General features: G+C 40.5%; 2 protein-coding genes across 25 annotated transcripts in view; one reads left to right on the forward strand and one right to left on the reverse strand.

The window, feature by feature from the left end:
* The first annotated feature begins 216 nt into the window (after positions 1-216).
* On the forward strand, positions 217-13,230 carry CYB5R2 (cytochrome b5 reductase 2). Its single transcript, XM_075048176.1, has 10 exons — positions 217-279; positions 2,402-2,669; positions 2,754-2,900; positions 3,821-3,893; positions 5,544-5,650; positions 6,697-6,826; positions 8,286-8,369; positions 8,913-8,998; positions 9,862-9,961; positions 11,795-13,230. The coding sequence occupies exons 2-10, from the start codon at positions 2,655-2,657 to the stop codon at positions 11,965-11,967; spliced, it is 915 nt and encodes a 304-aa protein (XP_074904277.1). The 5' UTR covers positions 217-279; positions 2,402-2,654; the 3' UTR covers positions 11,968-13,230.
* A 1,348-nt stretch (positions 13,231-14,578) lies between these two features.
* Positions 14,579-17,091, reverse strand: part of PPFIBP2 (PPFIA binding protein 2) — a 112,514-nt gene continuing 110,001 nt past the window's right edge. For 22 of the 24 annotated variants that reach the window (XM_075048148.1, XM_075048161.1, XM_075048150.1 and 19 more), the window contains 2 exons: positions 16,360-16,425; positions 14,579-15,661 (listed from right to left, as the gene is read on the reverse strand). In XM_075048148.1, the coding sequence (XP_074904249.1) occupies positions 15,590-15,661; positions 16,360-16,425 (138 nt within the window). In that variant the 3' untranslated portion in view covers positions 14,579-15,589. Of the gene's footprint in view, positions 16,512-17,091 lie in introns of all 24 variants that reach the window. The other 2 variants (XR_012653183.1, XM_075048159.1) reach the window with 2 other exon arrangements.

Below are 17,091 nucleotides of genomic sequence, written 5' to 3' on the forward strand. Positions count from 1 at the left end.
AAAAGGAAACAGTTGTTTGAAATCTGGGTTCTGGCTATATAGATAACAAAAGATGTTAAAAACATCGTTGATTTCTAAATCTGTGGCATTACCTCTGTGAGTTCTTGGTTCCTAATTCTTTTACTTTGCCATCTCCTCCTTTTCCAGCCTAGGGCAGCATAGTGGTTTACTGTATCGTACTGTTCTGGGTTGCTTCTGCTCCTGTGACCTCCCTGATGAAGCCAGAGGAGCAATAGCACAGCAGCATCATATCCTTCCTTAGATGTACTCTGCCTGGAGGTATGCATGCCATACGTTTCCTGACTCTCTTTTCTTCCACAGTTACTCTGCCCAAAAGGATCTGACAATCACAGTATTTAGGTGGTAGTATAGAACTATGTTCTCATGGGATCTTCCCAGTTTTCTTCTCTTTTCCCCTAGCCTTTTTTCCATTGTAGTTTTTGAGGACAAGTGGCACAAGGGCAGTTTTTTTCTCATTTAGGAATCCATTTACTGTCATGTATTGGATGCACAGAAAGACTTATTTCTTCATCTGAAGTGACTAGACTTGGTTCTTTGCATGCTTTCAAAAGAGTGAATTTAACAGTAACACCAGAGGAACTGTGGATGTTATGTCTATGTAAGAGAAGTTAACAAAAGGAAAGAATTAGGCTTGGTACTTTGAAGAAAAAAAACATCACAACAAAACCCCAGCAGTTTTATGTAGACCAAAACCCTGCCTCTGGCACAAAAGAAAATAATCAGCAAAAATTGAAGGAGCATTAGGAATAGTTAGTACAGAAAACAAGAAATACTGCTAAAAGTGTCTCAAGCTCTATAAAACCCCTTACTTGCCTTTCTCTTACTGAAGGTAAGGAAAAGTCCTGTTCTTGAGGGAAAAATAATACTTCCTATCAATAGTGCAATTCAGAGAATCACTGGTAATTGCATAGCTATGCAATTATTAGTCACAGTAAAGTAACCAGAAAGCTCTGTCTTGAAAATTAAAAAAGAAGAAAGAATAAATTCCTATTTATCCTTCACTTGTTCCTGTTTATCCTTCAGGATAAATTCTGACTGAGAAATCTGAATGTTTCTTGTCCTTATCATTTTTGGTCTGCTTTATTCTGCTTGAGTTTCGAGCCTTTTGCTACATGGATATATGGTAAATCATTGATGAAAGCAAAATACATAAAAGTTTCAAGCCATACCATTACCATATTGTCCGAAAAAAAAAAAAAAGAAGTCATAGTACCTCAGTGGGAGAATATCTTCTTTTATCATGGAGAATGGGTCATTCAGCCCGGAAGTCCTGGGCTCAGTTACAATACTCTGAGGACAGTGGCTATGTGTGACACTGATACAAGGAGTTAGTTTATTTCAGGAACAGAGCAGTAATATGTAGCATGCTGGTAGTGGTTCCCCTGCTTTTGAACTCAGGTGAGGAAAGCTAGTATTAACAAAAAAATTTAAAAAAATGTGGTGAGGTATTAATTCTCTGGTCTTCCATAGTCAGTACTTCAGTAGCACAAGAGACTGAACGTCTTTTTCTTTCAGTCTTCTTACAAGTCACATAAAATACAAGCATTCCAAAAACTGATAAATCACATTTGTTACCTTATCCTTGTATTGCCATCTACAGCTTGGCATACTGTGGCATTATTCCTGGGTTCCTTCCTTCCCCATAGGTTTGATCAGTTTTTCTTCCTCCTGACAAAGACATGTCTGTGTGATATGGGCATGCTTTTGTTTTAGGTCAACTATTTTGAACCTTGTGACATGAGCTTGGACTTCAAAGACTTTTGTATTTTCTTTTAATTGACTTTCGTGTTTGTCCCAACTGTGTGCTTCTGTCCTATGCTCTATAGAGGAAATAATGATACTTAAGTTTCTTTTGTGGTTGTTTTTGGGGTTGGGTTTTTTTGTTGTTTTGGTTTTGTGGTTTCTTTTTCTTCGTTTTTTTTTTTTTTTCCTTAAAGCAATTTGAAGACCATAGATACTAAATACTTTGTTAGTGCTGCTTGTCACAACGTAAAATTTTGGCCCAGGGGACAGGGAAGAAGTTAGGAAATAACTTCTGTTCCCCCAGTCACACTTGTGGTGTGACTTTGAGTTAAGTGGTCATTTGCCGAGCAGTTTGCAACACAGACTGTGGGCTGTACATGCTGTCTGCAGAGAAAGTCCCAAACGCAAAGGCAGGCAACCAGCAGTGCCCCGTGCTGGGTGCAGTCGTTACCTGTGGTGTCGGTGCAGCCTTAACGGCCTTTCGTTAGGACTGGACCTACTGCAGACGTGAGGGAGGATGCTTGTCTACGAAACCGAACGATGCCGCCTTTACCTGTGAACCTTGTATTGTTAGATTTTAAGGTCGCCGGCTGTTTTCTGCCTAGAGGACTTGAACTTAACGCTTGCCGCTTTACAGGACAGACTGCAGCAAACCGGGACTGGACCAGAACTCCGGCATCGCCGTTTTCCGTCGCTCAGCATGAAGGCAGCGAGAATCGAGGCAGGGAGAAGGACGACAGCCGGTGCCGTCCGAGAGGGGGCCGGGGTTCCGAAGGGCCCGGGCCCGCCCCACGCAGGCTGGGCACCGGCAGGCGGAGCCCCGCGGCGGGACGGGGCGGGCTGTCGAGGCCGCCGGTCGGGCCGTGCCTCTTCGCAGGGCGGCTGCCGCCATGGAGGCGCTTGCGGTGAGGGGGCCGGGAGGGAGGCGGACCGGGGCGGGGGGGGGCGGCGGGCTTGTTCCCCCTGACCGCCTGCCCTTCTCCTCGCAGGTTGCCCCCGTGGCGGTGGCCGTGGTCGTGGTAGCTGTATCTGCCGTGCTGCTGCTGCTGCTCAGAGGGACGGGGCGGAGGGCGAGCGGCCCCGTCACTTTGCGGGACCCCCTCGCTAAATACTCGCTGCGGCTGCTGGACAAGGAGGTGACCCGGCGGCCTGGCGCGCCTCAACCCCTTCTCTCGTCCCGGCTCTGCGGCCGGGCCTGCCGGGCCCTTGGCTGCCCGTCGGCCGGGGCGGGGGGAGTCTGAGGGGCGGTTGGGCCGTTGGCGGGAGGAGTCTGAGGGGCGGTTGGGGCGGGGGGAGTCTGAGGGGCGGCTGGGCCGTTGGCGGGAGGAGTCTGAGGGGCGGCTGGGCCGTTGGTTGGGGGTGTCTGAGGGGCGGCTGGGCCGTTGGTTGGGGGTGTCTGAGGGGCGGCTGGGCCGTTGGCGGGAGGAGTCTGAGGGGCGGCTGGTGATGGGCTGCCCCAGGCTTCGGGGCCCCAGAAGTGCGCGGAGCCCTCAAGGGGCGGCTGTGAGTCCCGCAGCCAGGCTGCAGTGTTTCCCTGGGGTCGAGCAGGAGTCTTAAAAGCAGCTATGCCTACACTACGGTGTTACAGTTGTCTCAAGAGGAGGGGAGGCTCGTTTCTTTGTATGTGTAAGTCCTAGTTTAGAGCCGTGTTTCTCTCTTGATTGCTGTCCGGTGTGCCTCAGTGAGCAGTGATCCTGGCAGCCTGTGCTTCTGCACGTCCTGTCTTGCCTGATCTTTGGCCACTAATTATGAAATGTGCTCACTGCCCTTGGGCAATAGAGGGTTTTCAGGCTTTCGTTATGTAAAGGTGCTGTAGGGATTGCACAGACAGGCAAAAGTCACTCCTTGTGGAATTAAAGAGGAAAAGACTGCTTCCAAAACTTCTGATCTATTTAAACTTTATTTTCCCAAGGCATTTCTGTGTCCCTTCCTAGCATTTGGCTTGCATGCTAACAAAAAACAGGCTTACTAAAGCACATCGTGTTGAGTAGAGTTTGAAATTCAAAGCAGTGGTGATGTTGACCTCATTCTGATTTTGTTTGCTTGTTTTTTTTAGGAAATCAGTCATGATACTAAGAAATTCCGATTTGGGCTACCTTCACCGGATCATATATTAGGATTACCTGTAGGTAAGTACTGAAAACACTTCATTACATATATTTCTGGTTTTAGGATTTATAACTGTACTCATAGTTGTTGGACTTCTGACTGTTTGGGAATTTAAGACTTAGCAAAAGAAGGAGTAAAAAGCTGCATCTGAATGCTGCTGTGTCGAAGAGAAACATCAGATTTCCCAAAGGGTTGTATTTCTCATCTTTTGTGTGTGCTTTGTTCTGCTTGTGTTAAATTGTGTGGTGTAGATTAGAACAAGCACATGAACTGAGTCTGATGGAATTCATCACCAGTCGGGATATAAGCAACAATGGTATCTGTCAAAGCTTTTTCATATTTCTTATTTGCATTCTACTTCCATCTGGTGCCCTCAGTTTATTGTCAACTGCTCTCATGCTTTTGACAAATACAGTTGCACTTGTAAATGAGAGAGAACAACTCTTCTGCTGGGAAGCTTGTAACTATTCTGTGCATGCACTTACCTTTGATTTACATACATACACATACAACTTTCTCTTGCTTTCTGTAGCATGATGTTCATTTCAGACTAGGGTTTGATGTTTGATGTTTGTTTCAGGCACGGTCTTCTGATCTGCAGATGTGGCAGATGTAGCACTGTTTGTTCTGTACTGTGTTTCACTGTTTCGCTTGCTGTATGGCAAGTGTCAGGGTCTTTCCCATTCCACGCTGTGACCATGTCCTTCTTGCATGTGCCTGTCAAGGGCAGCAGTCTTTCTCCAAATTCTCTTCTGGCTTGTATGGGAAAGTATAATTGAACTGTCCATATTAACTAGACAAATGAGAAATTAATTGAGATGTGCCCTGCAATACTTGTGTTTATCCAGACTTTATTCTTAAGAATTTAGGAATCGGATTGTGAAACTGTATGGGCCAGATTACTTCCTGGGAGATTCCTGCCTTCTGCTTTTTACCAGGATCACTCTGCTTAAAAAAAAAAAGTGTTTTCTGCCAGCACTGTTCCTGCTTTTGGTTTTTCCATACAACTCTCTAGGTTAGTACTGTCTGGCTGAGGAGACTACTCTTGGCAAGGAGTTTTCAGTTCTTTTAATCAGGAGAAACAGGTGCCTTTTAGAGTCTGCCTCTTGGAGCATTAGGTTGGGCAAAGAGGTCTCTGTGGACACCAGTGTCCAATGCTGTGGAAGCCGCAGCGTTACAGAGGCAGGAGTTACGGAGAAGGAATATGGCCCGAGGCTTTGTTCTTGATGTCTTGGTGCAGAATCTCTGGGAAGTTTGCTCTGAGAGATTGCTGCTATTAAACCATAATACTTACTTACTTTGCCTGTGTGAACTGGTGTGTCCTTACTTCCACTTCAGTAATGAATATGAGAACAGCAGAACCCAAAATACAGAGAGCACTTGAGAATGAGCAACAAACTTTCTGTATCACTATTATACTATAAATTTCCTACTTTACTTGTATCTTATCCTTGGTTCTGTAACGTACCAGCTCTCTTCAGTTACCCTGTGCTCCAGAAACTCTTGCTGAAAAAAGAAAAGAGACTAGATGTTTTATACAGTATTTACAAGGTAAAGATTTTTCTTTATCATTGCTTGTGTTTAATGGGTTACAATACCTGCTTTTCTCTCTTGTCTTGTCCTTCAGGGATGAAAAAATAAATAATCAGATTGTAATTCTTTCTCCTTAGGCCAACATGTTTATCTTTCTGCAAAAATTGATGGTAATCTGGTGATTCGAGCCTATACCCCAGTTTCCAGTGACGAGACAAAAGGTTATGTTGATTTAATTATTAAGGTAAATTTTGGTTTCCTTTAATATAGATAAATTGCTAACTGGAAGGAAGGAAAGTACTTCATTTTAGTGAAATATAGAATTTATTTTGATTGATCTTCTTTCAAATAGGATGACTGCATGGCAAACAACTCATTTCGCATTATCCTTGAATAGTAAGTTGTGTCCTGTGTATCTGTTGCATGTCACTGAGAGATAGCAGAGGTAGAGTAGATGGAGAAGGGAATCACTTCCTTGGCAGTACTGCAGGACCTTCCCTAGTATCTTTTATTTGGCAACACACAAATAGCGATCGCTCTGCCTCAAGATGCTTGTGCTGCTACTAATACTGCTCAGAGCTGTAAGTAGAAAACAAGTCAATAATAACTGCTATTTTTGGTGACGCTACAGAGGTTGCAATTACACGTCTGTAAGCATCAGAAGTTGTTGCTGATGTGTTTATTGATTAAGAAAATGGGATAAAGAAACAAGGGAAATCCTTTAAGCTAGGGAATCTAGGATGATTTGATCCCAGGACTTCTGGATTTTCTAATCCTTTTCTACAGTAGAGTTTGTCCTTAGGCAAAAATCTCAGCTTTTTTCATGTGCTCTGTTCTTCATGTTGCAAGTATGGTGAATGGTTATTAACTACTTAATGCTTATTATGTGCTTTGAAAGGTGAAGAAGCTATCATGTGGCTGGAGTCTCTGGGAGAGCCTTAAAAAGAAAAGATGCAGCAATGCTATTTTCAGGAGCGACTACAAAAATGGGGTGACATAAGGTTCTTGCTGGAGCGATAGTGAAATGAGGGCACCAGTATGTAATCTGCCTGCCACTTATTCCTATTAGCCTGGCTGTTTGCAGAGAGCATAGGAACATGCATGACAGAGCACTTTACTTACTTTGGCTGCTTCCTGTTGCAAGGTGCAACAGATAACTGAGAGCAAAGAACTGTTGCAATTTCTTTCTCAGATGCTAAATTTCAGACCTGCAATATTGTGTTCTACAGTTAGTGATATTGTCTGTAGGAAAGCTAGTGGTTGGTATCATACAAATTACTGTTTTTACAGGTCTACCACAAAAATGTGAATCCCAAGTTTCCAGAAGGTGGGAAGATGTCCCAGTACCTAGATGACATGAAGATTGGAGATATTATTGATTTCAGAGGGCCAAATGGGCTCCTTGTCTATAAGGGGTCAGGTACTGTGACATGAAGGTGGGAGAGCAAAAGGGAGGAACTTGTATTGGTTATTTTCAGAGGTGTTTTATAAATCTTGACAACTTTGTAAGAGTATCTTTTTTAAAAAAGTGGGAAAGAGAAAAATCCACCTTTCCTAGTCATGACCAAGAGCCTGTCAGAGCTGCTATGATGAGAAAGAGTACTTTGTGTTTACTTCCTGTGAGGAATAGCTGGCTATTGTCTCACTCCTGGGACCGTATAATTAAATCAGAAAAAATCACTATTGCATTGTATTACTGAGAAGGCTGTACTGGAAATAGTACCTCAGCTATACATATGGAGGGAAATGTTCCAGATACTTCTTAAACAAGGGAGGTTGTGGCCTGAAATGCACTCTGAGAATCTCAGTGTTGTTACTGAATAACCCACTGACTGAGAGCCAGCTCCATTTTGTGATTAAATCAGGTCTGAGTTGACAAGGAGGAAATAAGTTCACAGAAGTAATCATCTTTCAAGATGCAAGTGAAAGATTTTGCACTGATCTTGACTGAGAGGGACTGTTACTTCAGGGGGATAAGTGATCAGTGCTTCTCTGGATCATGACCTTTTATGATGAGTAATATACTGATGAATCTTGTATCTCAGAGGAAACAAACAATGCATGATTTACAAATGTTTGGCTGCTATAAAAAGTAGTAGCTAAGAAAGCTTGTTACTAGTTACAGATCTCTTAAGATTGGAGTATGTCAAGTGCTTGTCATATAGAATACTTTTCATGAGTTTTTCATTTGGCTTGGTCCTTGGAGATTAATTCAATTATGAACTGTCTGGTTTTGTGACAATTTGGAAGCAATGGTGTACCCAGGTGTAGAGCAGAAATTGGCAAGGTCTTCTCACCACAGGAGACTAGAAGGCTGTCACCTAGCTGACTGCAAGTGTCATGGGGATTCCATTAACTGGAAATGAGTTACAATAATAAAGTACTTGAAAAAAGTATGCAAGGCTCCAACATTCCTGATTTCTAATCTTTGCCAGGGTTCTTGCTTGATGCTGGTTTAATTACAACTCCATTGAATGTGGATGCACACAAATGGCTAGATCCATGGTGCAAGTGAGGATGAAGAAGATGGCCTAAGAAACCTGTTTTTCTGTAGTAGGGACTGTGATTAGCTTTAGCTGCCACTAACATTCACAGCTGCCGAGCTGTGTTCTAGGCAGTGATGTGGGAATTCTTGAGTTTATAATAAATGATGTTGGGTAGCAGGGAAGGAGTAAATCAGTTGTTCAAAGCTAGGATTAGAGTTTACCAAGACAAAGAGGTTTCTACTCTTTGCGCTCAATGCTGTGCTGAGTCCATTTAGCATTTCCAGAAGATCTGTCCTAATTAATTGGTAGGCTATAGTAATTTATTCCCATGGAATTTGTATCCATGTTTGTTTGGGGGTTAACATACCCACAGGTTTTGACTATTTCTTCTAGGTACCTTTCTTATCAAGCCCCATAAGAAGTCCGAAGCAGAGAAGAAGTTTGCAAAGCATCTTGGGATGATAGCTGGAGGAACAGGTAAACCTATTCTCATCATATGGAATATCTAGAGAATGAAGATGTCTTTATGGATGCATGTGGGGAGTATCAAACACTGTACTTTAGTAGCAGAGCACTTAAACCTGTATTTCTTTTCATGAGTGTTTGGCACCACTGAGGCTTTCCAGTGGCTTGAGCTCAGTCCTGGGAGCTAGCTACTTCAGAGTTTTAGTCTTGATTTACCATGTGACCTCAGAGAAGTCACTTCATCTCTCTGAGCTTCAGTCCCAATGACAAAAAATATTTTAGGAGAATGTGTTGAGGGTAAAATTACTGTATGTGATAGAGAGTGCTGAAGGGGAAAGTGCCAGATACATGTATTGTGGTTTTTTTTTGTTCTGAAATGATTTGTAATAATAGAAACCCCCAACCTCTGCATTTGGCATGGATTAAGAATTTAGAGGTATGTAGCCCTGTGCAAACTAAGCTCCCACTGAAGACTGAAGGAAGGCAGCATTAATATTGAAACTGCAGCCGTGGGAAGAAATGCCCATTTTTTAACCACTTTTTTTTTTTTAACAGGAATAACTCCTATGTTGCAGCTGATTCGTCGTATCACAAATGATCCTAAGGACTCCACAAAATGTTACCTTCTTTTTGCTAATCAGGTGAGTATGCTAACTCGTCTGTTTGTCCTTCTTTAATGGCCTAATTTTTTTGCTGGCCTCTGAGCTTTTTAAACTGATGGGACATTGACCCCTAGAGAAAACACTGCTCTGCATGTTTCATACTCTTCTGGTTTCTTTGGGTTTGTATTTTCACCCAACCATTTATGGGAAAATATTATCTGAGAGAGCACATTTAAAAATGAGCTGTATAGGGAGGAGCAAGAAATGGTTATTATGTAAGCTCTTAATATATTGTCTTGGGTTAAAATGATTTAAGAAGGAGAAACGGAATAAAAAAATTATCCATAACGTTATAATTTTAGCTATCCATAATTTTATAAATACTTGTGTGGTGCTGTCATAGTTCCCATGATCTTCTTTTATCTGTTTTGAAGATGGCTCCTCATGGATTCGCTTGTACTCCCTAATTCCTACATTAGGGAATAAATAGTGTGAACAGATCCTGATCCCTCTACTCATTTTGCTCCTTCACTGATTTCAAGGAAACAGTATTTTGTTCCTTTAATCTGTTTCTACAGTTACCTTCACCATGCTGGTACAGGGCCATATTTGCCAGGGTCAGAGACAAATCCAGCTCATTGTGTTTTTAGCCTGGATTAAAAAGTTGTTCAAATTGCCATCTTTAAGTCAGCATTTAGGTGACTATTAAGTCTCATATTTTGTTGTTCTCAGTCTGAATTTACAGAAGCCTATCACGATAATAGCTATCATGTAAGGGGAAAAAAAAATTTTTCTTGGTTTGAATGAGTTACCATTGCATTTGTCTTGTTGAGTGCCAGATAAGCTTACACTAGAGACCGTCTTGAGATGGTTTGGATCTAAACAGGGGTCTCATTTTGCAGACAGAAAAAGATATATTACTGAGAGCTGAGCTAGAAGACATTGCTAAGAGGCATCCTGATCAGTTCACGCTTTGGTATACACTGGACAGACCTCCACAAGGTAGGCTGCTGGTACACGCTGGAAATGCCTTTGCTTGTCGCTGTAGAACAGTCACGAGTTTTGCTCTTGTTCAAGGGGCCATTACTGTAATATCAGGTCATCTTGTCTTAACACTTTTAAACAACAGACACACCCCCCCCCCCCCCAGCCCCTCAGAAACAAGCCTTACCACAACACCTGTTTTGAAAAGTGATCCAAACCAGGTGGGCCTTAGAAAGTGTGAACTAGTAATTAATTCCTGTTGGGCCAGACATGTTGCTTTTGATGTATTTCAGGATGTGCCAGTTTTTGGGACTTTACAGCAAAATTACAGCTGTTCTGGGCTATTTCCTGAATGCAGTTATGTTAGCATTTTGTTGGCATTAAATTTCTTAATACCTGTAAATAGTACATGCACATCTTTGTTTTGCAGCAGCTCTAGCTTAGATTCTGGTAAAACAGAGCTGCCATGTGTATAGATTAAGGCATTAACTGTAGGCTGGCGTTGCACTGAATTAGAAATGGAGGGAGAGGTTGAACTCTACTGGAATCTCCTTTGAAACTTGGGTATTCATGTTTGCTAATGTTGTAAGTGATCTGAGCTTTTATTTAACAGACATAAGAGCCAAACTGAGTCAGATCAAAGTTCTGTACATGTCAGCAATAGCCATGAGTAGGTGGCCAGAGAAGAGTAATCAGCAGGCCTTGATACTCTTCCAGTCTTTAATATTTCTCAATCCTGAGCCAAATGTGTCTCTACAGATACAGTAACCCTCAGTGGACTACTTCTGTAAGAACTTAAGTGTGTCTCCTTTGGAGCGTGTGTGAGCTTTTGGCAGTCTGTTAATGGTTCCATAGCATTAGCACTTTTGTGTGAAGAATTACTTCCTCTGGTTTGCATTTGCCTCTTAATTCTTGTGTCGGAGGAGAGTGTGAATAGGCGTCTACCAACTGTCTTCATGTTACTAATTTTACAGACATCTATCAATCAATCACCCCTTCTGCCCCAGCTCTTCTATACTGAAGATTGCTGGTCTCCCTGACACTGCTCACCATTGTTCTCTCAACCTTTTCTAGCTCTGCCCTCTCCCTTTTTGAGCTGAGCAGATCAGAACTGAACGGCAGTAGTCAAGATGCAGGCAAACTGTATTTTTACTTTGACGTTGTGTTCCCTTTTCCTTTCCTGATACTTCTTAAGATTTCATATGCGTTTTGACTGCTGCTGTTTTTATAACCCCAACATCTCGCTCCTGATAAATGAGCTTAAAGCACATATTTTTGTGTGAAGGCAGGATTATTTTTCCTATTTATTTGGCTCACTAAATGACAGATGCATTCAATAATACTGCTTGAAATCATTTAGCATTTCTTTCCTCTTTTTTAATTTTTTTTTTCTCTTATCACTTAACTACACAGTAGAACTTTTGTCATCATCAAACTTTGTTACCTTACCACTCGATCTCTTTTCCATGGTTTTTTTCAATGTGTTGGATGGCACATGTCTCAATACCTCTCCCTGCACAACTGCCCCTGGGTGACCTCTCTTCACTGGAAGAGCTGATATCATCCTGTTTATTCCTATCTGCTGTCTAATTTCTTTTAAGTCTATCATTTATTCACAGTCTTTCACGTCTTATCAACCAGATCCTTCTTACCCACATGCTTGTTGTCCCTGTCCAAGGGGACCACTAGGCTTGAGCTCAGTGAGAGATTTAACCCTCTCTTGGCTTGCAGTGATGGTGGCATAGCTTTGCTCATTCTTCAGCTTCTTTGTGAGTACAACATATGCAGTTTAAAAAGTCTTCCAACTGTACAGAGATTCAAATTAATAGTTTAATAATTTCTTTGTTTCAGATTGGAAGTACAGTTCTGGCTTTGTCACTGCAGACATGATTAAAACCCACCTCCCTTCCCCTGGCAGCGAGACACTCATTCTCATGTGTGGACCACCACCTATGATTCAATTAGCATGTCAGCCCAACCTGGACAAACTTGGCTATCCCAAGAGCAGTACATTTTCCTATTAACGCAGATGTCATCTCATACCTTTTCATAAGGACTGTGTATTTTCCTACAGGAACAACTGGTATGTAACTAACTGCGCAGTATTTCTTTGTTTTGTTTTTTTGGTGTGTGTGTTTTTTAACCACTTAATGTAATTTCTGTGGTTCATAACTTCATAATTACCTTTGCATGTTCAACTAAGAAGTTGAGAGATTATCTTGAATTGTGTGGAAGTAACTTAGTCTAACCTCTTAAGTTAGTATGAAATGTTAATTCTGAGAAAAAAAAGTGTAATCAGAGAGAGAGATAAGACAGAGATAAAACCACTTGTTTGTTAACATGGGTGTGGAATGTGAGACATGGCTATAAAACTGGACTAGGATTATTTGACTGTGCTTTACAGGTAATTCATTTAGTGAATCCTGGGGAAGGAGAGTACAAAGAATAGTCTTTTTTTTTTTTTTTTTTAAATGCTGTTTTACAGCCCTTTACTAGGGACTAAGAAAGAAGTCACAGTATGCTATTGAAAAAGTGAACAGAACTTGGGTAACATGCAAATTCCTTATTATTGTAATAGAAATTCTCATTAGTATGAAATTTATTCAGGAGGATTACATCACTTCATGCTGTCTTCTAACAGCCTTAGCTAAACAATCACTGCCAACTATATATGGAAGTTCTGGGCTGCATATACAGACTTAACTATCCTGTGGTGTTACATCATTTGAATGTCATTCTCTTAAGTGTAGTGCTTGCTCTTTTGGCAGTTTCAGAAATTTCCTTTGCTTATGAGAAAACACAGCTTCTTACTTCCTATTGTAAGCTATGCTGAGTCGGTCTTATACTTGGCTAATGCCTCATCTTAGTGGTTTTACCACATAGTATTTAATTCTTACCCTTCAGTGCCTGGAGTACTGTGTAAGGAATTAGTTTATACTACATTTGTTTTAGGGTCTGACAAATCCATGAGCCAGAAGACTTGTTTGTTCAGATGCTAATGAATATGTTTACTAAATATTTTCATTCATCTAAAGCAAAACAAAAGGAATCTACTAGTTAAAATTTGACATAGGGGTTTTGTACTTAATCAGTTACATTTGTAGTAATAATGCTACAAAGACAGACACAGGGATTCAGACTGTGATTCTGTCCCCTGATGAGAGATCAACCATGTGTAATTACGTTAGAATCATTCCACAGTCAGCAAGAGATGGAGGAACATTCAGAATTTATTCATAACAGTCAAAAAATAAGCATTTATGCCAGTGTTATGCTAATTAGGATTTCTTACTCTCTCTCTATATATATTAAAAAAATCAATAATTTTGTAGATTGACTATTCACAGCCAAGTTAGCACAACAACACACTGAGTTACAAATACATCATCAAAAGAAATCTGAAAATCTGCTTGGAATATCACAGTGATATTAAAGCTGCTCCTGTTGGAGCAGCTTATTCTATTTGTGGTACTGTAATCAGTCTGCTGGCTAATTAACCTGACAAAGTATTTCAGATGCCCATAGCACATAATCTGGTCACTAGTGTTGATTGCATTGCCAGATTGGAGATGTACTTGACTAGTACATTTATCACCTTTTATTAATCATTTTTAGTTTGCTGATGTGTAGACTGATTTCTCATTCCTTTGGATTTTCCATTATCATTTCATTGTTCAGTGATTGAAAAAAAAAAATTGTCTCGGCTTTACAGTTTTGGACAATAAAATCATGTGTTTAGCTTCCAAGATCTGACCATACAGTGCAGGGTCTGTCATGAGAGGCTCATAGAGTCAGGACTAGAATAGGTCACCTTTAAAAAGTGCCACTGATAGCTCTTGAAGAGCCCTTGCTGCATACTCGGGACAGTACCAAAGATTTCCCCTTTATTTGGGAGTGTTGTGGCTGGGAGTGACCTGCCCTCAGGCTATATTAATATATGTAAACCAACACCCTGCAGCCAGCAAGGAGAGAGTAATGCAAACCATCCATATACATACTAAGTCTTTTCTTTACAATTGAGCATTTTTCTTTTCTGATGTTTCCCTATTTACTAAAGTATCTATCATCTTGTTAATACCTTATTAATTCATGAGACGCACGTGTCAACAGATGCCACAAGTAATTGCTGCTGTAAAGGAGACAAATTCACCCTTGAACAGCCCCTCAAGTAGGTAGTGAGAGGCCATATTTACCTCTGTTACAGTGCTGCAGGCCTGCCTAGCTCAGTAGAATAGCAACAGATCTATTTATTATGATACTTGCCTGATGCTCCTTTGTCACATTTTATACATCACAGAGCAGTATTTAGCAACAGGAGACAAGAATTAAAGTATTCTATGAAAATCTGTCTGTAGCTGGAATGAAAAGAGAACTGAAATTGAACAGCAATATTGTTTACAACATCACCAGTTCTCATGCAAATGTTACAAAAGTGTTTCTACTGTAAGCTCCAGTTCCCACAGCTGTTGGCAGCCATATGTTTAATTAGGTGTAACTATGGAAAGAAAATAGGCTTGTTACCATCCCTGTCTTCCTGAGAGCCAGTACTATGTTTCAGACCAACCAGGTATGGGGCTCAGAAAACTTTGTCTGAACCATTTTCATTATTCAGAAGGCTTATGAGCATGCTGATGCTTGCACATGTGTGCCAGTACTAGCCATTTTCGACAAAATGTCAATGTACAGGAAGAGCCCGTTCAATAGTTCTAGTTAAAGAATTGTCATTAGAAACCAAACAATGGATCATGCTGGAAATTCTGTTGCCCTTACCCTACGAGCACAGCAAACACCATTCTTAAAGTTACATTTTACATTAGTTAAACATTGTGATTTCTCCTTGATAGCGAACATCTTAGTGCACATGTAAATATCACATGATAAGAAAAAATCACTTCAAATGAAGCACCAGTTTTTGAGTCCATCAGTCTTCCTGGTAGTCTCAAAGTTACATTTCCTCTTGTAGTAGTTCAGCAACTTTTTGAGTTGGGTAAGGATCTGTGAACGTGACATCTTGTCATCCTCCTGATAAAAGCAGGGGCTTGATGGATAGTATTATGTTCCATTCTTCCCATTCTACGCTGCACTTACTTACTTGGATAAAAAGAGGGCAGGACATGCTAATGAAAGGGGTGAGAGATTAAAATCGTTTTATGGGAAACAGTCTCTGGCAAGGCTGCAGTAGTAGTTAGTGAGCCATTACTGCTGCACTCACCAGCATCCATCTGAGTTTCTAGGTGGCTCTGCTTAGTCCACATGGTACAATAAGAGTATTAATGATTCCTGCATTACAAGTTAATTATAAAAATAAAAAATTACAAAAGATCTTTTATATAACAGTATGTAAACATACCATGTAAAAGATGACTGAATAAAAGGGTAAAACGTTGCGCTAGTCTTGGCTTTCCAGACTCTGGATATGAGTACCATTTCTCTCTCAACACCTATTTCACGTTACATAATGTGGAAAATAGGGCAGAGGAGCGTTACGTGTAATGTGTTGCTACATTGACAATATTAAATGCTATGTGGTAAGTCTCATTGGCAGAAAAGAGGTAAAGCTTTTCTGCACCACAGCATCAAGCTTCTCCTGGCCACCCCTCTGGACAGGCATGAGGTATTATTAGTGTTCTTGGTTATGTTGAAACATCATCTCCAGTCTTCAAAGGTAGGTGTTAAAAATCTGCTGTCATTCAGCATTTCATCTTGGCTTAACATTGTCTGAAAAAACAAGATGTGAACAAGTAAGCATGTTCAGTTAGGGGCCTATAGTTAAAGAAATCCAACTGTAATAAGACCAGATTCACAACAGAGGGGGTTAGAGCCACAGAAAATTAAAAGAAATTTCTTGAATGCAGCTTTAAATAAACTATTATTTACTTGAGGAAATTCTCTACAGAGATTTTGTGTGTGGCATATGACTCAACTATGTTATGTAATTCTTCATTATACCTTCCAGTTGACTTTTTTTTTTAAAATTAGCTGCTATGGAGTCAGGAATTAATAGTAAACTTTTTTTGTGGGGGCTTTTGTTTTGTTTTGTTTTCCATGGTGTTTTAGCTCATGTAAATTTTCAAGTCTGTGCCTCTGCTAGACTTTTCTGTGATTGAGGCATTTGATGGTTACTTACAAAATCTTTGAAGAATTGTTTTCATTTAAGGGGATGAACAACTGTCATTGGGTCAGAGAGATAGCCGAGTTCATGAAAACTTAAAATAGGTCTAAATGAAACTTAATTTCTAGTGCAATTTAAAGGCAGGGTTTTTTTGGACTGTGAATGTGCAACCAGGCTATAAAGAGGTATTTAACAAGAATGGTGACCCACTTACTCTTAACTACCGCCAGCAATGACCAATTTTCACTGAATTCTAGCAGAATACAGTTGTGACTTTTAAAACAAGAGTGAAATCAGTACATACCGTAAGATGGCTTATGCCTTGAGAAAGAGCCCCTATTTGCATTACTGTTCCTTCTGAATGTTCCATCTGTAAAAGTATTCAGGAACTAGTTCAAATCAGACAGTATGTGCAATTTTATTCATTCTACATGCATCTTTGGGAGGTATCGGTGCCTGGACAAATGAAGTTGTGATAAGTTTAAAAGCTCTGATTTCTGCACATTAACAAAAATGCCTCCATGCTATAAGGTATATGAAGACACATTGAAAGATAAGAGGAGTGAATCCTGATTAAGAAAGATTGATTACATGAAACTTGAGCTGTAATTCACACAAGAAAAGAAAAAGCTTAACTGATATTATCAATGAAGAGTAAAATTTTCTAGATGGTGTAACACTTACCATACTTCTTTCACAGGCAAAAAGTAAGAGTCCTTCATGAATACAGTCCTACCTATTCTTATATAAAAAGGTTATCAGTTCTAGGGCACTGTGATTTCACTGCATGCTCAGAAGTCATGCTTAATTGAAAGAGCATGCTCCTAGAGAAAAAAAACCAGTATTTTTGTAATGCTTGACCAACTGCATAGTGTGAGCTCTAGGCTCACAGTTAATGCATTCACTTGCGACACTTAACTGTGCCAGTGGGACACCCATACTGAATTACAGTCAGGATTTAGTATTGTCCCTACTTAGGAACAGTACTTAATTTTACCAAGGTGTACATTGAAAAAGACAATGGTTAGATAATGAA

The sequence above is a fragment of the Buteo buteo genome, chromosome 16 (assembly GCF_964188355.1).
Source record: "Buteo buteo chromosome 16, bButBut1.hap1.1, whole genome shotgun sequence".
NCBI classification, from domain to species: Eukaryota; Metazoa; Chordata; class Aves; order Accipitriformes; family Accipitridae; genus Buteo; species Buteo buteo.